The following is a 20,564-nucleotide window of genomic DNA, read 5'->3' as shown; positions in this document are numbered from 1 at the left end:
CTATGCTGGGACACTTTGGATGCACAGTTTGTCCTTAGCTGAGACGGAGATGGATGAGGCAGCTCTGAGCAAGCCCAGCTTGCTGCACTTGTCCCCACTGCGAGAAAGCAGATGTACCTGGCTGCTCCAACGGGCTTTCTCTGCTTCTGTTTGTCTTTCAGGATTGGCAGTAAGAGCAGCTGAATTCATTCCTTCTCCCTCTCAGAGGCCCAGGAGTTGTGTCTGGCTCTGCTGCTCTGGGAAGGCTGGCAAGAGCTGAGCCTGCCATACAAAGGGTGGTCTGAGGTGGTGGAGCAAGGCTTGGGCTGGAACAGATTTTGGTGGTTGGCAGAGTGGTCGGTGACTGTGGCAGACCATGAGGCATGAGAAAATACTGCTGGATTGACTGGGGGTCAGGTTTGGCTCTGGTTTACACTAAACAGGAGCTGGGCACTACCCTTACCTGGTTTAAAAGGGTTTCCCTCTTCCCCTAGCTGCTTGCATGGTCCTGGGTCCCAGAACAAGCATTTGGGCTGACCCCACTGAAAGCCAGTGCAGGACCCTGGGGACATAGAAAGGGTGGCACAGCTGACACAAGGCAGGCTTCCCTCTGGCCCCATTGTGCCCCCTGACTGCCGTGCAGTGAACAGGACACCTTTGAGCACAGTCCATCTGGGCAGTCACCCTGCTCCTGCTTCTGCTCCTCCTCATACCCAAACAGCCAAAGCACAGTGACTTATTCCCTCTGTGCTTTGCCCCTCCTAACTCTCCTCTCTCTCAGGTACGTGCTGGGTACTGAGGTGGTCCTCAGCATTCCCACCAAGGAGGGACACTTGTCTGATGCCAGCCTCTTGCCCAGTGCCAGGCTTGGATGAGGTGCCAAGACGACTCCATTGCTTTCAGCCCTTCTTCCCCCAAGTCCTGCTCAGCACCTTGGGCATTTGCAGATGTGGTTTTATGGCACAGTAAAGTTGTTACTGTCATTCTTGCCCTCCCATCACTGTGCTCCGATCCTGAGGGATGTCCTGGGACCAGCCCTGGTGCCATGAGGCTCTGCCAGTATATCCCAGTGTGGTTGGACTGGTGACCCAGTGTAGGGTCAGAACAGTGCCCACACTGGGACACTTTGGGGCAGTGCCCGAGATCAACAGACGGGATCAAATAAAAACAGCTCCTGCTATTGCCCGTGCCAGGAGACCCTCAGCCTTGTATTCAATCATTGCATCTTAGAGCTGCACAGCCGGGCTCTGGGCTCCTAGGTCCTGAAAAAGCACATCTTCCCCTGGGCAGGGCAGGACCAGACTGGGCTCGGCTCGCTTCCTTGGCGGAGCTGAGCCTGGGGTAGCGAGACCAGGGCCGGGAACCGGGCTGACGCAGCTCCACGCAGGACCGGAGCGTGGTGGAGCCCGCGGAAATGCATCCCGCAGCATCCCCATGTAACCCTTGCTCCCCATGACCGAGGAACGGGTCCCGGGGGAATTCGCCGTTCCTCGGCACCGCAAGCCCCGAGAAGACCTCGGGGACCGGGACAGGGCGGCTGGGCCGGACCGAGGCCAGTGCGGGCGGGGGTGTGTCCGGCGGGGGAGGGATCGGAGCCGCGAGGGGCTCCACCTCCTGGGGCTTAAAGCTCGGGGCGGACGGCGATGCGGGTGTCCCGGGAACGTTGTGCCCGTGTTGCCATCGGCTCAGAGCGGGAGCGGCTCCAGGAGCGGCAGCGGCGCGGTCGGGGGCTGCCGGGTGCGGGTACCCTTCGGGGCGACACCCACTCCCCCGCCCACCCTACGGCCCCCTGCCCTCGGCGCTGGTGATGACCCTGAACACGCAGCCCGGGAGCAGGAGCCCGCTGCGGCGGAGGGCCAGCACCCCGCTCCCGCGGCCAGGTGGCTCTAGGGCCACTTCGCGGGGTGAGTCCTATCACCCCCAGCTCGGGCACACCGCCTCCGAGCCGGGCGGCAGAGTCCCCCGCGGCGGCTGGTCCCCCGACTCCTCGGGCTCCCCAAGGCTCAGGGAGCCCCGGTACCGAGTGGTGCTGCTGGGTGACCCCGGCGTGGGGAAGACCAGCCTGGTCAACCTCTTCGCCGGCGTCCAGGAGAGGGACCTGCTGGACCAGCACGGAGGTGGGTGTCTGTTGGGGGGATCTGGTGCTGGGTCACCTGCGGGGCATCCTGTGGCCCCATGATGGGACAAACCCATGTGCGAGGCGGAGAGGAGCCCCGGACCCTGCTGGGAAGCGCGGCACTGACCGAGTTCTCCCGGTGTCCCGCAGGGGCCGCGTACGAGCGCAGGCTGACCGTGGATGGGGAGGAGACCACGCTGCTGGTGCTGGACACCTGGGAGTCAGAGCAGCGGGTATGGCGGGGCTGGGTGTTGGAGAGAGCTGAGTGAGCCAGGATGTGCCACGGGGACATTGTATGGGCACAAGTGCTGTCTTGGAGCCTCTGAGCGCTTTGAAGGGCAACCTGGGCCCCCCCTGTCCATTTCTGGGGCTTGGAGCACAGGATACACACTGGGCAAGCGAGGCTGGGGTCACATCTCTGCATCCACCCTCCTGGGGCACGGGAGGCTGCCCGGCGTGTTCTCACTGGTGCAGATTCTTATATGATAACCCACTTCAAATTGCTTGGAAGTGGTCTGGGAATGGGGCTGAAGGATCTAACTGGGTAAATCCACAAGTTGGTATCGCCAGCCAGAACACTTTAACGGACAGAACGGTGCTCCCAAGAGCCTGGCATAGGGCATTCCTCATGCCTAGATCATGAGGTATCTCCTGGGCAGAAATACCAGTGCTGCTGTCACTGCCTCCCCCCAAACTCCTCCCTCCTTCCCTTCCTGCCAGGGCCCTGCATTCCTGTAGGTGCCACCAGGCAGTGAGTCCCTGGGAATGGGGACAGAGGCAGTGCCCAAACTGTGGACAGGGGTGCAGCACCTATATAGACTGAGCTGTGTTTGGCATGCACTACCCAGAGGTGCCCCAGCACTGTGACACCCCAACAATGGCCCCTTTTTTCCCACTATGGCTTATTCCCACACTGCCCAGCAGTGCCTGGATCATGCAGGGTGCAGCACCCACCACACCGTCCCAGGGCATTCCCAAGGGATTCAGCCTCACCTCCCCCCACCAAGCAGACCCCACAGCCCCAGTTTGTTGTTGATAGAGAGGAAAACTCCCAAACATTCCCTCAAAATCAAGAGCTTTTAATCTGCATTTAATTAATAGGGTAACACATCTGTTCACCACAGTGTGGGGGCTGGTGGGGTGTGCTGACAGGTCCCATCAGTGCCAGGGTGCTCTGCTGTCCCCTGGAAATGGTCATGGCCACGGATTGGTGACATCTTGTTCCCCATGTGGTGACAGGGTGAGGAGAGCCAGCGCCGTAGCCACTGCCTGCATGTAGGGAATGCCTACATCATCGTTTACTCTGTCACTGACCGGGACAGCTTCGAGAGTGCCTCAGAGCTGCGCATCCAACTGCGCCGCGCGCGCCAGGCTGAGGACATCCCCATCATCCTGGTGGGGAACAAAACTGACCTGGTGCGGTGCCGTGAGGTGTCTGAGGAAGGTGAGTAGGGATGAAGCTTCTGCCTGGTGGAGACCCCTGAGGGGCCTCCACGCCCAGCTGCTTCCCCCATATCTGTCCCCTCGTCCCTGCACGTGCAGCTGTTGTTGTGCATGTGGCAGTGCTCGTCCCACAGCACTTGAGGTGCCAGCAGGGCCATGCCCCCTCCCTTCCCTTCCCTTGCAGAGGGCCAGGCCTGCGCCGCTGTCTTCGACTGCAAGTTCATTGAGACGTCGGCGGCTCTGCAGCACAACGTGGCCGAGCTCTTCGAGGGGGTGGTGCGGCAGATCCGCCTGCGCCAAGGGGGCAAAAAGTCCCACCTGCACCCCACGCCTGGCCAGAAGCACAAGGAGAGCCTCGCCAGCAGAGCCCGGCACTTTCTCGACAGGCTGGTGGCCAGGAACAGCAGCAAAGTGGCCCTCAAAGTCCGTTCCAAGTCCTGCCATGACCTGTCTGTGCTCTGAGAGCCACGGTCCTGTCCCTCCACACATGCCAGCTGGGACTCTGCTCTCTGCCAGCAGTGTGGCCAGCGGCTCTGTGAAGAGCTCAGACGGGGCTGGAGTGATGCTGAGGATGTGGAGCTGTTTTCACTGGTGCTGAGGGATGCGAAGGTGCTCTGGATCCGGCCACTCCCCTCCAAGAGAGGGAATAAGTGGGATCAGGTCCGTGGAGTGGAGGATGGGATGGGTACCTGCACTTGGGGTGGTGAGATTTTGGATCACAGCTGCTCCTGCAGAGCCAGAGGTGAGGGGGTGGCTGTGCCCCAGAGCAGGGCTGGAGGCTACCAGGAGTGTGGCAGGTCCCACTTGCAGTGCTGTCCTTTGCAGGGCAGCAGAGACTGGCAAGGGCACCGTGGCATTGTCCAGCTTGGACAGCCTGGAGCCTGGCTGGGAAGAGGGGGCAGGGGAGCACCAGCAGCGTCACCTGGCACCCTGACCCTGTTGTGCCAGGGCTTTGTGCCATGTCTCACTGGCACCAGTGTTTCTGTGCTCTCTCTGTACTGGTGTGATGGGGAAACCCTTGATCTGCAGAATAAACCACATCAGGGAGGTGCTGTTCTCTGCTGGGTCCCTGCCCTGGGGAGCCACATCCCAGAGCCACACGGTCAGATTGAAGCTCTGTTCCTTGCCTATGGCCAGGGCTGAGGATCTGCTTCCTGCTCTGGCCAGGCCTTTGCCTGCTCCTCCATTAGCTGGAGTGTCTTGGGGCAGGGAGAGCCTCTGTCCAGGGCTTCCTTTGGCCACCCTTGCTGGAGGTCCCAGTTCTTCACCCAGTGGTCCAGCATCGTCCCCTGTGAAGCCTCCTGCATTTCCGAGCTCTGGAAAAGCCTGTGGGAAGGGCTGAGCTCTGCTGAGCTGCAGGTTTAAAGCCCCTGAGCACTGTGGGAGCTGCAGCCTGGGCAGGGAGCTGGGCACTTGGTGGCTCCTGGTGCCCCAAGAAGGGGCAGGGAGCAGGAGCTGAGCAGAATGGCACAGCCAGGAAGGGACGTGCTTGGCTGCAGCAAGCAGGGAGTGACCCTGGGCACCCAGGGAGGCGATGCTGGAGCTGTGTGGGCTTTGCCTGTTGTTTTTAGGCTGTTGTTTTTAGGCAGCAGCTGGGATACCACGGGGGAACCTGCTCAGCATCCCGGGCCCGATGCCAGGGAGGATCAGTGGTGCCCTCCTGCTCGGGTCGGGAGTTTCCGCTCGCTCTGTGGTCAGACTGTGGGGAACCACTGGCTGTGGCTGGCACAGATGGGACACTGGGATGGGCCAGCACCCTGTCCCTATGGGAACCTAGTCTGTCCAGAGGTGCAAGTCCCAAGTTTTGCCCTCAGAAATGGGGAGGTGGGTGCTCAGATTTTTTTTCTGTGCTGCTTAGCCCATGGCACTGCTGCTGCTCTGCTCCTACTGCTCTGTCCTAGAGCTCCCAGCTCGCCGATTCCTGGCGCTGCTGGAGGTGATGCTGTGGTTCACACAGCTGAGGTTGGGGGCTGCACCCGAGGGACAGGGGCTCCTTGCTGCTGCCGGTCCCTCCTGCAGCTGCAGCTGGTGTTTCCCTGTGGCAGGAGGCGGGGGAGGGAGGCCATGGGATGGAAAGTTGGCAGTCAGCAGAGAGGGGAGTGGAAAGAATGAGCTCAAACCCAGAAAAATGCAGCCGTGCTGGAGGATGGGAGGAGTGGGAGGAGAGGCCAAGGGGGGCCACGGTGAGGCGCTGGGAAACGGAGAGAGGGTGGAAGGAGGGGGGAGGCGGGAAGGAGGAGGTGCTGGCAGGGGGCCAGGGACTGCTTGTGGTCCCCATCTGGGCTCACTCCTGGGGAAGGTGGTGCCAGGTCTTGGTGGTACCAGCTGCTCCAGCGAGTGCTCTCGGGGCTATCCCAGTGCCATCAGCCTCTGGGTGGCCACTGGCTCCAGTGCTATCCATCCCTGGGTGGCCACCAGCCCTAGCACACTCTCCCCCCGTCCCATGGGCTGCCGGTGCCCAGCACCCTGCTGGCTCCTCGCTGGCATGCGGCCACCCTGGGCCAGCAGCCCCCGACTCCCCCATCTCGCTCTGCACAGCGACGCTGCCCTTTGTGAGCATTCCCAAGCCAGGCTGGGATTCAGAAGGGGGCAGTGACAGGGTCAGGAGCTGTGCTGTGCCAGGGTGGGATGCAGGGGGGTGTGGGGGCACACTGCCTTCTGCTGCCCATCCAGCTCGGCTCTGGGAACAGCAGCTGCAGGGAGAGGGCAGCATCCCGGGCAGGAGGCCAACCCCGCAGAGAGGGGCTCCCAGGAGGCCTTCCCATCTGCCCTCCGCCTGAAACACGGAGCTATGAATCACCCCGCTCCTGAAATAGATTTATTTAAAATATAAAATTTAAAATACTTTTTTTTTTTTTTTATTAAAGACTCGTTTTTTTAATCCCTGCTGTGCTCCCATCTCCTCGCCCATAGCTCAGATCTAAACTGGGGGCAGCACCATTTCACTGTGCTCAAATCTTCACCAATTTTTGCTCCTCAGCAGACGTTCAACCTGGTGAGGAGGAGGAGAAGGCTTGGTGGCACAGCCGAGCTGCCAGCGGCTTGGAGTATTTGTGAGGAAAACACACATTTCGGCCAATTTTCCAGCAGAGCCTGGTCCCGGTCCAGCGCGTGGGGAGAATTTGCTGCCATTTATAAGGCATTTTACAGAAGGGCAGTTTGCTCGCGGCTGGGCTGGGAGCAGTCAGGGGGATTCCCAAGAACAGGGGTGCAGGTCCTCGGAAAACAGCGAAGGGCAGGAAAACCCAGGGCAGCCCAGGAGCCCCGGACACAACTCGCTCGTGGAGCTGGAGCTGCCACCTCCCCGCTCGTGCTCCAGGGGGGCTGCGGGGAAACCGGGAGCCTTACCCGCAGGGACCTCCTCGGGCGTTCCCCTGCCCTGCCCACAGCGAGGCTCGGTCGCTCGGTCGGGCGGGGCCCCAGCCCGGGGCGGCGGCGCCGGGCTCTGCCCTTCTCCTGGCACCGGGGCCGCCGGGGCGGGGCCGGCCTCAGCGCCGCTACGCGTGACGCACTTCCGGTCGGTAAGGGGACGTGTCGGTGCGGACCGCGGTGGGAGCAGCCGCCATGGAGGAGCCCGCGGCGCACAACGGCAGCGCCGCCGGGGCCGCGCCCGGGGCCGGGACCCCCGCCCGCCCGCCCGCCACCCCCGAGGGCATGGCGCTGGCCTACGGCAGCCTCGTCCTCATGGCGCTGCTGCCCATCTTCTTCGGGGCGCTGCGCTCCGTCAGCTGCGCCAAGAGCAAGGTACCCCCGCGGCTCGGGGCAGCCGGGCCTATAGGGCCTCGCCCCTCCCCAAGGGTCCCCTCCGGGCGCTCCGTTCCACGGGAGGACCGGCAGCTGCACGGCCCCGGCCCTGGGCCTGGAGGCGCAGGGGACCCCGGGGAGAGAGTTGGCTTCCCCCGGGGCTTCTCCAGCCGCGTCCTCACCGCCCCCGTAAATTCAAGTGCTGCAAAACACAACCGTCCCTTGTCCCTCCTCGAGAGGAGCTGTGCTGGGGGGACTCGTGTGTGGCTGTGCCCCGCGGCACTGCGGCTGGTCCGGGGGTGCTCTCCTGCCTGCACACCCTGTTCTGTCCCAGTACTCCTCCCGCCGTTCTCTGCATTTCATAGCAGGGACTTAAATCCCAACAGTTGGGCTGCTGTAGCTCAGGAGGGAGGACTGTTTTACACAATCTGATCTATTATTATTTTTAAAATCTCCTTTTCTGCTCTTAAGCCTCATATCAGGGGCTTCAGCTGATCTTGGGGGGGCTTCTGGCAGCCCAGGCAGTGGGGGGCTGTGAGCAAAGCCCAGCTGTGATTCAGGGTGGGGGCTCTCATCCCTCACTCTGCAGGGAGCAGCAGGAATTTGGGCACCTCTGTGCTGCCGGGCACAGCATGACAACTGCCGTGCCCAGGATAAGCTGCACAAGGGCTTTTGAGGTGCCCTCGATCTGTGCTGGCTGCAGGTGTTTGCCTGAGTGAGATTAGATCTCTGAGCAGCAGCCAGCTGGGCCTGGAGCAGGCAGGGAACAGGCAGCCCTCTGCCTTCTCTGAAAGCTGAAGGTCTCCCATGGGAAATGGCTTGAAAGGGGCTGGTTGAGGTGGTGCAAAGATGTCTTGGAAGGGGTTTATAAATCTGGGGCCTTTGAGCATGAGAAGTGTCCCAAGAGCAAGGTGAGGGATGAGGAGGTGGCTGGAGAGACGTGTCATGCACGGGGTGATCACAGATGGTGGCACAGATGGGGCTGGCTGGGCGTGAGCGGTGAGGGAGCCCAGCTCCCCTCTGGGCAGGGGAGAACGGAACAGTGCCAGCACAGGATTTTTTCCTTCTCCAGGAGGAGAAAAGCAGTAAATTGTGGCTGCCCTGGAAAGGACATGTGTTTGCGTTTTCCAGCTCAGGCTCTGCCTCTGACACAGCCTCACCTCCGGATATAGCAGGGGCCAGTGGGTGTTTTGTCCCTCTCAAAATCACTGTGGAGTGTTGTGTGTTGTGTCTGTTCACTCCCTGCTCAGGTGTGAAGGCAGGGCAGGGGCTGATCCATTTCTGTTCTGTCCTTCTCTCCCCAGAACTCCTCGGAGATGCCAGAGACCATTACCAGCCGAGACGCTGCTCGCTTTCCCATTGTTGCCAGTTGCACCCTCCTGGGGCTCTACCTCTTCTTTAAAGTAAGTGAGTGGCACTGGAGCTGGGGCAGGACATTCTCCCACCTGGCAGGAGCTCCCATAATGGGGTGCCTCTGTTTTTGGCCCTTAGTGTTGGGACAGAAGGTGTGTAAGGCTGCACAGATCGGGCTCTTCGGTGTCACCGTGCAGGAGGACGTCAGTTCTTGCCTGAATTGTCACAGTTTGGGGGAAATCAGAGCCTGTTTGTGCACAGGTTGTTTCTGGAGAACTGCCGAGGAGCAAATAGCCCTGAGCTCTTCCTGCCTCCGTGGGCCAACCTGACAGGGCATAGGCTGGAGCCAGAGGGTGCCAGGGTCTCTGAGGGGCAAATGCTGCTGGCTTTATGTTGTGTTCCATGCTGTGCTCCTGGAGCCATTTCAGCTGCAGGCCTGGGGGAGCCCCTGTGTGATCAGGTGAAGTTTCTTAGATGTTCAGAGCCCACAGGCAGAGTCAGGTGACCTGAGAAATGGATGGGAGCTCTCAGCAGCACATGGTGGTGCTGTGGAGATGTCGTGGCCTCAAGCTCCTTGGGCTGCCCATGCAGGTCTGGCACATGGCTGAGCTCCCAGAAGGGTCTGGGGAGCTGCAGCACAGAGTGGTCCTGTGGGCATGGCAGCTTCCAGCTGTGCTGTTTTGAGATCCCTGCAAGGTGCCAGGGTGCTCCTGGCTGGCCAGGAGGTGAGGGTTAAGGTGCAGAGTTGGGAATGGTACAGTACAGTCCCCTCTCTGCCAATGGCTGTGTGCCATGTGCTCGCCTAGTCTAGCATCCCCCTTCCAGGAGGGCACGGAGGGCCCCAGGACCCTTCCACACTGGTTTGTAGGGGTGTGATTCAGTAGGGGAGCGTGTGACTTGGAGGGCAGGAGTTTTAATAATGCCCTGTTTAATTAGGGCAGGGGATGCTACTGCTCCCCTGGGCCTGGGCAGCCCCTGGGAGCAGTGCCTCTCTCCCTGCTCTGCAGGGGAAGCTGTGGCCTCCTTTCTGCAGCACTGGAGTTATTTTTTGACCTGAGCAGCTCACAGATGTGCTACAGCTCACGGGCCCATTGTGCTTGTTCTTTGAGCACACGGCTATTTCCAACATATTCTCCCTCAGCATGCAGGAATTTGGGTTATTCTAGCTATTCTTCTCATCTCCCTGGAGCACTGACACAGCAGCTGCCAACAGGAGCATGAGGATGGGGAGGATGCTGTTCTTACTAACCCCTCTGTGGTTTTGTCTTGCAGATATTCTCTCAAGAGTACATCAATCTTCTGCTTTCCATGTATTTCTTTGTGCTGGGGATCCTGGCCCTGTCCCACACTATCAGGTACAGCACAAGGATGGGTGTGACTGGGGCTACCTAAAGCTTCAGTTCGTTTTATTGGGAGATTTTCAGAGCACCAGTGCCCTGCAGGAGAGCCAGGTCTTTAGGGTATTTGCCCAACCTATTAGGGTGTTGTCCCTCGTGGTGGGAACCAAAGCCCTGGGGGTCCTGGGAAGCCAGCACTGGGACAAGGCCAGCTCACCCTAAGGAGCTTCTCTGGCTCAGAATCACAGAATCAGAATATCCTGAGTTGCAAGGCATCCACGGATTGGATCCATCCAAGGATTTTGTCCAACTTCTGACCCTCCACAGGACAATTCCAAAAATCCCACCGTGTTCCTGAGAGCGTTTTCCAAACAGTTCTTGAAATCTGGCAGACTCGGGGCCATAACCACTTCCCTGGGGAGTCTGTAACAGTGCCCAGCCAGTCTCTGGGTGAAGAGCCTTTTCTTTATATCCAACTTAAACCCCTTTTGGCACAGTCCTTGCTCCCTGCAGAGGGGAGAGCTCTTCAGCACCCTAACTGGGATGGGTGACACAGGTAGCTGGAGCTCATGGTAATGTCCCTGGCCTCTCGTGCCAGGCGTGGCATGAGGTGTTGAAAGCTCAGGCTGTTTCAGTAACTGAAAAAGTTGAACTGGTTTCCTGTTTCATGAGCTCTGCAGTGTTGGGGACCAGATGGTTTCCCTAGACTGGTGCTGGGCAAGGGCTTTGCTCTGCTCCTGGCTCTGCAGCAGAGCCAGTCAGTGGTGGCCCAGAGGGTTGTTGAGGGGCATAGGGGATTTGCTGGGGTCTGGGGTGGGTCCTCCTTTCTTGTGGGTGATGCTCTGTTTTCTTGCCCTGGAGGATTTGGGGGGCTGTCACATATAGCCAGATCAGATCTCTATGCAGGATGAGTTGCTGTGGCTCCTGTCCCTGATGTCCAGGCCAGTCCCTGATGGAGCAGATGGCATTTCCCCTCTTGGGAGGGGGTGTGCGGCCCCCTCAAACACAGAGGTGCTGGGCAGCACATCTTGTGGGGTTTCTGTCAAACTGCCCTTCTCTACACCTCTCGTTTCAGCCCCATGATGAACAGATTCTTCCCTGCAAATTTCCCCAACAAACAGTACCAGCTCCTCTTCACCCAGGGCTCCGGGGAGAGCAAGGAGGGTACGTTGGCTTTCCGGTCTTTCAGGGGAGCCTGAATGCTTTCTGCCTTTACTGTTCTTTTTTTTTTTTTCATTTTTTGGTCTTATTACTCTCAGCCCATTGAAACAACCTTCTCAAAGACTTGCCTCCTGCTCCCCGCTGAGCTTCCATAGCCACTGTGAGCCCCGTGTGTCCCTGCAGAGCTGGGCTGGCACTCTCTACTGCCTCTGGGCTGGCAGGGAGACCCCAGAAACACCTCCCAGAGTGCTGTGGGGATGGAGCTATGGCTGTCATTAAATGCACAGTCTTTATTTAAGCCCCTTGGAAAGCATAGATCTGACTGATTTGTGCTGCCTTATCTGGGCCAGATCTTTGCACTGGCAGAAGATGCTTTGATAAGTGTCCTGCCTTGTAGTAGCTTTACTGGTAAGGGAGTATTTCTGGTGATACCACCAGGAGTTAACTGGCACAGGAAGAGGGAGAAGATTTGCCTCTCCCTGCCTTAGGCAGTGCCTGAATCAAATTTCCTTATTGACAGCAGGACCATGGATGCTGTCCATGTGCAGAGTCTGGCTGAAGGAGAAGGTCTGAGCTTTCCAGAGCCCACTGCTCATTCCCAGGCGGTTTGCATGTGTGTACCACGAGTACAGTGCCCTTGTTTGGGACGTGAGCACTGAGCTCTGGGCTCCCCAGCTGTGGAATCACTCATCTCAGCCCTGCTTGGGAAGGGGAGCTGCCCGGCCTGCCCCAAGTCTGACTTCTCTGTTTTCTTGCAGAAATAGTGAATTATGAGTTTGACACCAAGGATCTCGTGTGCCTGGCCTTGAGCAGTGTTGTGGGGGTCTGGTACCTGCTGAGAAAGGTAAGTGAGGCACAGCTGGGGACTGGGCTGGATCAGACACGGACTCGTTTCCATGCAAGGTGCGGGTTCCATGTACAGCGGGACTCAGATCTCCGTTTCCTGTCCTTCTCAGCACTGGATTGCCAACAATCTCTTCGGGCTGGCATTCTCCCTCAATGGGGTGGAGCTGCTGCACCTGAACAACGTCAGCACTGGCTGCATCTTGCTTGGGGGCCTCTTCATCTACGATGTGTTCTGGGTAAGCGGGAGCATTCTGCAGGGCACTGGTGGAAGTGTGTGCTTGGCATTCTGCCTTTGTGGAGGCACCACGCTGACTGGACACACACTTGAAGTCAGAATTTTTGGTTTCTCAGCTCAGAGGGGTGTGGCAGGGTTGATGACAGAACCCACAGTGGCAGAATGTGGCTCATCAAGTGTGTTTTCTTTTATTCTCTCACTCGGAGAGCCCAGGGCTGGCAGGGACCTCATCAGAGTTATTGTGGGGTACTTAGTGTGTGTCATATCCAGTCCTGTATTCCCCACTATGGTCTTCCCAAGACCTGACAGCTGTTGGGTGGGCTGGAGGCTGCTGTGGGGCACACTGAGCCTGCTTGTATGAGCTGTGCCTTGGCTCTGTCATCTGCTGGTTTCATTAGTGTCCTTCTGTTCTCTTGCACAGAGGACCAGACCCTGGAATGCCTCCAGTCCTCTTTCCTCAGCCAGTGCTGCACCCTGACTTTTTCATTTTAAGATTTTCCTTATTTCTTGCAGTGTATTTGAGCTACTTTTGTAGAGGAACGGGGGGCAGGGAAGGCAGGAATGCAGCCGTGTGCTCTGCTCCATGCATGGGAGAATGTTTCTCCTTATAATGTCCGTATTCCCCAGTCCTTCCTGCTGCCTCCACCTTCTGAATCACCATGTTTCCAAATGTCTGAGAGCCTTGTATACATTGAGGTCTGTCCAGCAGCTCTGCAGCTGCCTGTGTAATCCCTCCATATTTGAGCCTGGCTACTGTGGGTTGTTTTGTACTTGGCTGGTGGTGCCCCTGTTTCCCAGGCTCGTTAACAGTCTGGGCTCTGTGGTTTTTTAGCCTGTGGGCCACTTCCTCTGCAGCTTTCAGCTGGAGGGGACTCAGCCTTCTGCCTTAGCACACCTGGTGCCCCAGGCCCTGCTTAATGTGGGAGTGTCTTCCCAGTGCTTTGGGGACAATGAGTGCTCTCCACTTGCTGGCTGTCTCTCACTTCGGCTTCCCCATGGATCAGAGTATTGCTGGAGACTTGGGGAAGGGCTGCCTTGAAGTGGAGGCCCTCGTACTGTGCCCCTCTGCAGGAACCGGTCACTTGGATCTTGGCATGGATTCAATCACAGTGAGATCCCAGAAGGGTTTCAAGGAGGAAGAGGATCTCAATGCTGTTGCCCCCACATAGTTTTGGGGGGCCATGTGATGCTTTTCCCTGATCCCAGTGTTGAGGCTCCAGGGTCTTGCTCACCCAGTGCTAACCAGTGCCTGTTTTTTTGCCTGCTGGACTGGAAGCTTAGAGATGGCAAGGTGCAGAGATCAGAGTGGCTGCCCTCAGTGTTTACAGTCCACCCTGCAAATGCTGCCAGTATTTACAGCCGATAGGGCCACGCAAGTAAATGACCTCAGAGCAAACTGCTGCTGATCTGACACTTGCCCCTGTCCCCGCTGGAAGCTCCCAGGCTGGGACGCTTTGCTGGAAGCTCCTGCCCTCCAATTGGACTTTACATGGAGCTCACTGATTAAAGCTGAACTGAGGTGCAGGGCTGGGTGGTGGGCAGCAGCTCTGCCATGTGAACGCTGTCCCCATGCTGCTCTGAGAGCAGGACAGCCATGAAGCAGCCACCTCCCCCAGTGCCACCGTATGCCTCCTCCCCGACACTGTGGGCTTGTTTGCAGGGCTCCTGCACCCCACATTTTGGCAGGTCATTGGCTATTTTCTGCCACTGAGGCCACTCCTGACCCTGGGGTGAGGCTGTAGCTGAGCGTGTGTGTGTGTATTCCTGTGCAGCTGTGGTCACCTTGGGCTCCTTCTGTTCCAGGTCTTTGGCACCAACGTGATGGTGACAGTTGCCAAATCATTTGAGGCCCCAATAAAACGTGAGTAGATCTTCCCTGTGTGCTGGGGTCCTTTTTGCTGCAAGCCCTGCCCCATGCACCCTCCACCTCTGGAGATGGTTCAAGCTGGGATGTATACAGGAACATTTCCTGCTAGTGACCCCTCCTCCCTGTCACTGGCCAGCCTCAAGCCAAGGCAGGTCTCTGGAAAGGGATGGTTTGCAGTGCCCTGGTCTGTCTGGGTCATTCTGCACCTTTGGAGTGTGCAATTTCACCCACTTGTAAAAACAGTCCATACCAAATAAGCACCAAAAAAAAAAAAACCAAACCAAACCAAAAAAAAAAACAAAAAAAAAACAAAAAACAAACAAAAAAAAAAAAAAAAAAAAACAAAAAAACAAAAAAACAAAAAAAACCCAAACCAAAAAACAACAAAACAAACACCACCCCAAAACCAACCAAACAAAACAAACAAACAAACAAAAAAACCCCACAGAGCCCCAAAACAGCAGGAGGGGTGAACTGGTACTGCTGTGGAGCATACAGTAGTTTGGTCCCTGGTTTCTTCTGGAATTGTCCCAGAAAGAATAAGGAAAGCTACAGGGAAGAAGGGGGCTGAGGGCAGGGACAGGCCCCTTGCCCTGCTCTGGTCCCTGTTTTCCAGGCCCAGTGGGGCTGGGGTCTGCTCGGTGGGGACACTCCCCCTCACTGTGCCTCGCTCTGCTCCTTGCAGTGGTTTTCCCTCAGGACCTGCTGGAGAAGGGGCTGGATGCCGACAACTTCGCCATGCTGGGACTGGGAGACATTGTCATTCCGGGTGAGGACAGAAGAGGGAGGATGGGGCTGGGGTCTCCTTTGAGGGGGCTGCGGGGAGCTGAGCAGGTGCCTGGCTCTGCCCTTGGGCCGACGCAGCGGCGCGCGGGTCTCGCCGTGGGCTGGGAGTCCCCCCGCAGGTCCGGGTGCTGTCCCGGTGCCGCGTGCCACGAGAGGGCACTGTCACCCCGAGCACGGCACGGAGCGCCGCGGCTCCTGCCCTGCCGCTCCAGCCCCGCGCTGTCCCTTCCCTGCTCCCCTGGCCCCTCGCGGTCCCTCCTCTGCCACTTCCAGCCCCTCATTGTTTCCTTCTCCCTGCAGGGATCTTCATTGCCTTGCTGCTGCGGTTTGATATCAGGTGAGCAGGCGGCAGGGAAGGGTCTCTGGCAGGTTGGATCTTGCAGCATATTTGAGCTGCTTTTGTAGAGGAAAAAAGGGAAGGGGGAGCCAGGAGTGCAGTCCTGTGCTCCCTTCTGGAGCTGGGTGTGGAGACACACCAGGGGGTGTAAAGAAAAGCTCTTGGAAGAGGGGGCTGGCTCTTTGGGTATGTCCTGAGCACTGGGGGCAAGTAGTTCAGTTCAAGCATAGGTAGGGCAGGCAGCATAGGGACAGGGATCAGGGCAGCAGCACACAGCAGCCCCACAGAGCCTCACCAGCTCTCTGGAACCAAGAAGTGGAGGGCAGTGAGAGGAAGCAGTGACAGTGTGGGAAAGAGCATGGGGTGCTGGCACCTGGGAAGTGTTCTCATGGATGCAAATGGATGCCTGGCAGTGCTGGCTGCCTCCAGGTTGCCACTGATGTTAGAGGAAGCAGCTCCTTCCCATGTAGGGAAGCTGTACCTACAGCTGGGCTGCAGAAGTTGCCCCACACTGAAAGGCTCTGGGGAACAGGGTGTTCTGTGACTGCGGTGATGTGGCCCTACTCCCACTGCTCTTGCACAGACCCTCTGGTCTGTGCCAGCTCTTCCAGGTGTTACCACCCACATCCTGCCTGCACCTGCTGGGAATCCCAGTTCCTGCAGCCTGCCCCGTGATAAAATAGCAACTGCTGAGAGCCAGGGACAGGCTCCACCAAGACAATGGGACCTTCTCCCTGGGTCCTAGCCCTAATTCCTCCCTTCCCAGTTGCCATCCAGCAGCAGCATCACTTGCCTTCTTCCCTTCTCCAGCCTCAGTCCCACACTGCTCCCACAACACCAGGGGCTACACAGCCAGAGCATCGCTCCGCACACTCCATTGTGGTGGGAGATGCCCAAGAGTACAAGGCCAATTCCATTTTGGCCACTGGCATTCCAGACAGGAGGTCATTGAGCTCTTCCCTTTCCCTACAGCCTGAAGAAGAACACGCACACGTATTTCTACACCAGCTTTGTGGCCTACATCTTTGGGCTGGGCCTCACCATATTCATCATGCACATCTTCAAGCATGCCCAGGTGAGCTCCACCCTGCTGCCTCCTGTGGATGCACATCCAAGTGGGTCAGGCCAGCTTGGCCACAAAGTTCCTGCATCCTGCCAGGAAAAAGTAGATTTATTTCTTCTCTTGGCTTTGATTTTCCAATGCTTGCCTGTACCTTTCCCTTCCCAAAGCTCCTGTGCCCAGCTGGAGCAGAGGCCTGTTTGGGGCAAGGCTCCTTGTTTCCAACAGCAGCCCCTCAGCCAGGGGCCCTGTGTTTTTTGGCTCTTTGCAACCAAGCTGCCCTGAGCACCCACTGGCTGTGCTGCAGGGTGCTCTGGGAGCACATACACTGTGGTCTGCACAGGGGCTCTCAGTGTGTTCATGGCCCACTGGGACCTTCCAGTGAGCATTTTCACAGAATCCCAGATGATTTGGGAAGGGACCTCAGAGACCATCTTGTTTCAACTCCCTTGCCATGGGCAGAGACACCAACCACTAGACCAATCTGCTCCACGCCCTGTTCCAGCCTGTCCTTGAACACTTCCAGGGATTGAACATCCACAGCTTCTCTGGGCAGCTTCTGCCAGGATCTCACCACCCTGACAGGAAATAATTTCTTCCCAATATCCAATCTAGCTTCATGCTGCTGGAGCTCTAACTTAGCTCTTGAAGCTGCTCTTTGGGGTGTTTACTCCTGTGTAGCCATGTGACAGATACCATGGGTGCAGAGGGGACAAGGCCATGAGCTCACCTTGCACTCTTCCCTCGGGGTGATTTGTGGTTTGATTTAACAGTTGTTTTTCTTCCCCACAGCCTGCGCTGCTGTACCTGGTCCCTGCCTGCATTGGATTCCCGCTTCTGGTGGCCTTGGCAAAGGGAGAAGTAACCGAAATGTTCAGGTGAGCCTCAGCTGGCGATGGAGCTGTTTTGCCGGCGGCGCTGGAGCACATGAAGCGTGCAGATGTTCCCACGCCCGGGCACAGCTGGAGGGACGAGTTCATCTGGGCATGCTCTGGGTGTGCGCCGGCACGTGCGTGGGTGGAGGGAGCGGGTCTGTGTTTGTACATGCCGGGCCTGGCTCCAGCCGCCTCCCGGGAGCTGGGTGGGAGCTGCGGTGTGGTACCAGCAGGCAGCACCTGGTATTGCTTTACACCCCAGTGACAGACTCTTCCCATGCGCTGGCAGGCAGGGGAGGGTGGGACTGCACACCTGGTGTGGAGATACTTGGTCATTGTGTCCCAGGGCCTGTGGGTGGGGGAAAATGGAGCCAGAGCCGGCTGTGAGAGCAGCCAAGGCTGGTTCGAGCACATCCCAACCTCCCCACTTGGGCAAAGTCTTGTGGTTTGTAGTAGTCTCCCTGCCCCAGAGAGTGTGGGTACAGAGGGAAGGGGACTGGGCTGTTCTTGGAGCCTGTCCAGGCTGTCAGTGGGCAGCTCTGGCCTCCTGCATGAGAGCGGTTTCTCTGCCATGCTCGAGACTTGATGGTGGCTCAGCACAGTAATGATGGTTGATGCAGAGGAGGGAAGGGAACATCCTAAAGCAGGGCAGTGTACCCTCCAGCCTCCCCAGTGCCCCAGCCTGAGGAGCGTTCCTGAGCTCCCAGCCTCCTCACAGGGAAACTGGGCGCAACGGGAAGCCAGCTGTCCTCCCTCCCCTCCCTCCCCTGGGAGATGCAGGTATGCATGTTCCCAGCGGCTCTCAGCTGGGCCATCCCCAGCCCTGCCGCACCTGCCCCTCCTTTGATGTTTGCTTCTGACAATCGCTGCTGCAGGCACTGAGTGTCCTGGGATCGTCCTTCCTGTGCACCTGGGATCCTGCAGCCGCTTTCCCCAGTGCCGTGACTCACCAGCTGACAGCAGCAGCAGCTCCTGCCAGGAAACTGGGGAGAGATGAGCTGTGAGGCTGGGCCCACTGGGCAGCAAGGAGCACAGGGAGCCTGGCAGCCAGGGCCTAGTGCCCTCCCAGAGCAATAGCACAAGCTGCTCCAGCAGCAAAGTGTTGCCAGGGCAAGGGCAGGATGCTGGAGGGTTGCAAACTTGATGGCCCCTGGGGGCCAGACCTCCCTTGAAGCAGCTCCAGTTGCAGGCAGAGGAAGTGGGATTCAGAGGGACTGATGCCTGGAGGGCAGTGGCTCCCACCAAAGGAATCCCACCAGGTGTAGGTAGCTCTGCTGTGCTGCTTTGGTGTGCCCTGATCCCTCCCTGAAGCTGGCAGTTCCTGTGGTCTCTGCCTACACATGGTATCTCACAGCAGTGAGGGTCTGCAGGCAGGGTGGGAGTGAGCAGATCTGTGCTGCAGGCCCAGGGAAGGGGTGCTGGGGGAGCAGAGGTCGGTGACATCGGGATCAGCTCCATGGCTCTCAGCCATGCCAAACCTCCCTAGGCTAGGCAGGAAGCTCCCTTAGCAGTGGTTACCCATCCTGCCTCCCCCATCTCCTGTGGGCACGCTGTCCTTGAGTGGCAGGACAGGGTCTGCTGTGTCTCTCTGTCACCTGCCCAGCACCTGGGCTGCTCCACTGCCACCTCCCCACTGCCCAGGCTTGCTCTCCCTAGGTTCTGGCTGCCTGACTCTGCTCATGCCAGTGGGAGCTGCCTCATCCCCAAGTTTCAGTGCTCACTTTTCCATTCTGCAGCCCTGTCCTGGAGTCTTGCAGGCAAGGAGAGGCCAGCAGGTGTAAGCAGGTGAAGGGGGATGCAATGCTTCCTGCTCAGGGCGGTGCGTTCTCGGTGCTATCACTCCAAAACTCTTCTGCTTTTTCTCTCTCCCCCCACCCTCCTTTCTGTCCTTGTCTTTCCCTTCCTGCTTCCTCTCTCTCCTGCAGCTATGAATCCTCTGCTGAAATCTTGCCTCACACACCAAGACTTACCCACTTCCCCACGGTGTCTGGCTCACCGGCCAGCCTGGCTGATTCCATGCAGCAGAAACTGTCCTGTCCCCGCCGACGCCGGCAGCAGAGCCCTAGTGCCATGTAGCCACTGCCACCGGGGCCCCTTATCTGTCGCTCTGGCCAGGTAGGGGCAGGTCCTGGCTCTCCCTGGCCCAAGCTCTCCCTATTCCCAGCTCTCCTCACTCTGGGCAGAGCCTGGAGCTGTTGCTGCACTGCTGTGGGCCGGCTTCTCTCCCATTCTGAGAGAGGAGACTGGGAAGGGCAAGAAGATTTGACATCCCAGACCTTGTTCTTTCTGCTTGGAGCAGCATTCCCATTTCCTTAGTCAGAGCCCTGGGGCCACTGCTGGAGGGGGTTTGCAGCCAGAGGAGTGAGACCCTGGGAGGGAACACTGCTGTTGGTCTTGTTGCAGTTCCCCTGTTTACTGGCCCTGCTGGCACCCGTGCTCAGCCAAGGAAAGCATGTGCTATCCAGGATATCCAATAGTGCTCTTGGGAACAAAGACAGATCCCCGGGCACAGAGCTGGCCCCTGGCTGGGTCCACCCTACCCTTGGAGATGTCTGGGGGGGATGCATCCCTCATCTCCCTGCCTGGGCTCTGCCCCATGGGGCTTCCTGTGCTGGGTGCTGATGGCTGGAGCCCACCTTGTCCTCAACAGCAGCAAGGCAGAAGCCGAGGCCACAGGCTGGGCTGGGGTTCTGTCCCCAGGGAGGAGCTGGCCCCACTCATATCCCTCTTGTCCCCAGCTACGAGGAGAGCTCAACCCTCAAGGAGGCAGCAGGGGCTTCCAAAGAAGAGCCAACAGAAGCCTCCAAGAAGGAGAAGTGACCTTGCCCGTGGGCCGTGCCTGGCGCTGCTGGGCTGGGGCCCTTCAAGACCCTCTGCAAGTGACAGACGACGAAACAATTGTGCAAGAGCATCGTGTTGTGTGTGTCGGAGCAGCCACCCAGGTGGGGTATCGATGTATGCCGGTTTTTAAATTTTGTATTGTGCATTTGCTTTCTCTCATATTAAACCATATTGAAGGAAGGAGTGCTGGTGTGGCCATGCCCCTGCTCAGCCAGCACTGGGATTGGCATCCAGCTCCCCCGCCTTCTCCCACTGGAGCCGGTGGCTATTGTCTGGCTGTTTCCAAGTGACCAAGTGACCATCCCCTTCCCCCTCCCACTTCTCTGGCACTGGGCCTTCCCCCAGCCTGGCCCCTGCTCTGTGATACCCAGATTTAGGGCCGGAGTCACTGAGCCCTGTGTGGGTTTGAGCCGGGATCTGGCCCCAGAGAAGGGTTGGCTGATCAGGGATTGGGATGCAGGAACCCCACAGGATGGGAACATGCTCTGCCCCAGCTGCTGGGGTGCTCAGCGAGCTGAGGCTAACGCCCCATGGCCTGGGGGAGCAGGAATGGGAGGGGTAGGAGTGGGTAACCTCAAACCCAG

General features: G+C 58.5%; 3 protein-coding genes across 6 annotated transcripts; 2 read left to right on the top strand and 1 right to left on the bottom strand.

Annotated features, from left to right (window-relative positions):
* The first annotated feature begins 1,640 nt into the window (after window positions 1-1,640).
* On the top strand, window positions 1,641-6,483 carry REM1 (RRAD and GEM like GTPase 1). The gene is made up of 4 exons (XM_053993022.1): window positions 1,641-2,096; window positions 2,246-2,328; window positions 3,335-3,539; window positions 3,723-6,483. Exons 1-4 carry the CDS (start codon window positions 1,787-1,789, stop codon window positions 3,998-4,000), a joined length of 876 nt encoding a protein of 291 aa, XP_053848997.1. The 5' UTR covers window positions 1,641-1,786; the 3' UTR covers window positions 4,001-6,483.
* Window positions 5,423-7,104, bottom strand: LOC128816077 (uncharacterized). Its single transcript, XM_053993340.1, has 3 exons — window positions 7,084-7,104; window positions 6,887-7,049; window positions 5,423-5,574 (listed from the first exon to the last, which is right to left on the bottom strand). Exons 1-3 carry the CDS (start codon window positions 7,102-7,104, stop codon window positions 5,423-5,425), a joined length of 336 nt encoding a protein of 111 aa, XP_053849315.1.
* Window positions 7,066-20,285, top strand: HM13 (histocompatibility minor 13). Of its 4 annotated transcripts, none has more exons than XM_053993011.1 (13): window positions 7,066-7,282; window positions 8,587-8,685; window positions 9,908-9,990; window positions 11,048-11,136; window positions 11,892-11,977; window positions 12,090-12,215; window positions 14,018-14,075; window positions 14,767-14,850; window positions 15,168-15,204; window positions 16,177-16,279; window positions 17,057-17,142; window positions 18,876-18,924; window positions 19,878-20,285. In XM_053993011.1, the coding sequence occupies exons 1-13, from the start codon at window positions 7,103-7,105 to the stop codon at window positions 20,268-20,270; spliced, it is 1,473 nt and encodes a 490-aa protein (XP_053848986.1). In that variant the 5' UTR covers window positions 7,066-7,102; the 3' UTR covers window positions 20,271-20,285. The 4 variants fall into 4 exon arrangements, with proteins under 4 accessions (XP_053848986.1, XP_053848987.1, XP_053848988.1 ...); XM_053993012.1 differs by having other exon boundaries at window positions 18,796-18,924; window positions 19,878-20,048; XM_053993013.1 differs by lacking the exon at window positions 18,876-18,924 and adding an exon at window positions 19,065-19,254 and having other exon boundaries at window positions 19,878-19,964.
* The last annotated feature ends 279 nt before the right edge of the window (window positions 20,286-20,564 follow it).

This window comes from Vidua macroura, chromosome 17 (assembly GCF_024509145.1).
Source record: "Vidua macroura isolate BioBank_ID:100142 chromosome 17, ASM2450914v1, whole genome shotgun sequence".
Taxonomy (NCBI): domain Eukaryota; kingdom Metazoa; phylum Chordata; class Aves; order Passeriformes; family Viduidae; genus Vidua; species Vidua macroura.
This window is presented reverse-complemented; position numbering and strand designations above follow the sequence as displayed.

Coding starts and splice junctions, on each gene's coding strand:
- REM1 (XM_053993022.1), top strand. CDS start 1,787: ATGACCCTGAACACGCAGCCCGGGAGCAGGAGCCCGCTGCGGCGGAGG. Junction 2,097..2,245: donor CCTGCTGGACCAGCACGGAG/GTGGGTGTCTGT, acceptor GGTGTCCCGCAG/GGGCCGCGTACGAGCGCAGG. Junction 2,329..3,334: donor CCTGGGAGTCAGAGCAGCGG/GTATGGCGGGGC, acceptor ATGTGGTGACAG/GGTGAGGAGAGCCAGCGCCG.
- HM13 (XM_053993011.1), top strand. CDS start 7,103: ATGGAGGAGCCCGCGGCGCACAACGGCAGCGCCGCCGGGGCCGCGCCC. Junction 8,686..9,907: donor GGCTCTACCTCTTCTTTAAA/GTAAGTGAGTGG, acceptor TTTGTCTTGCAG/ATATTCTCTCAAGAGTACAT. Junction 9,991..11,047: donor GCCCTGTCCCACACTATCAG/GTACAGCACAAG, acceptor CTCTCGTTTCAG/CCCCATGATGAACAGATTCT.
- LOC128816077 (XM_053993340.1), bottom strand. CDS start 7,104: ATGGCGGCTGCTCCCACCGCG. Junction 7,050..7,083: donor TGGCGGCTGCTCCCACCGCG/GTCCGCACCGAC, acceptor ACCGACCGGAAG/TGCGTCACGCGTAGCGGCGC. Junction 5,575..6,886: donor GCCCGAGGAGGTCCCTGCGG/GTAAGGCTCCCG, acceptor CTCCTGCCACAG/GGAAACACCAGCTGCAGCTG.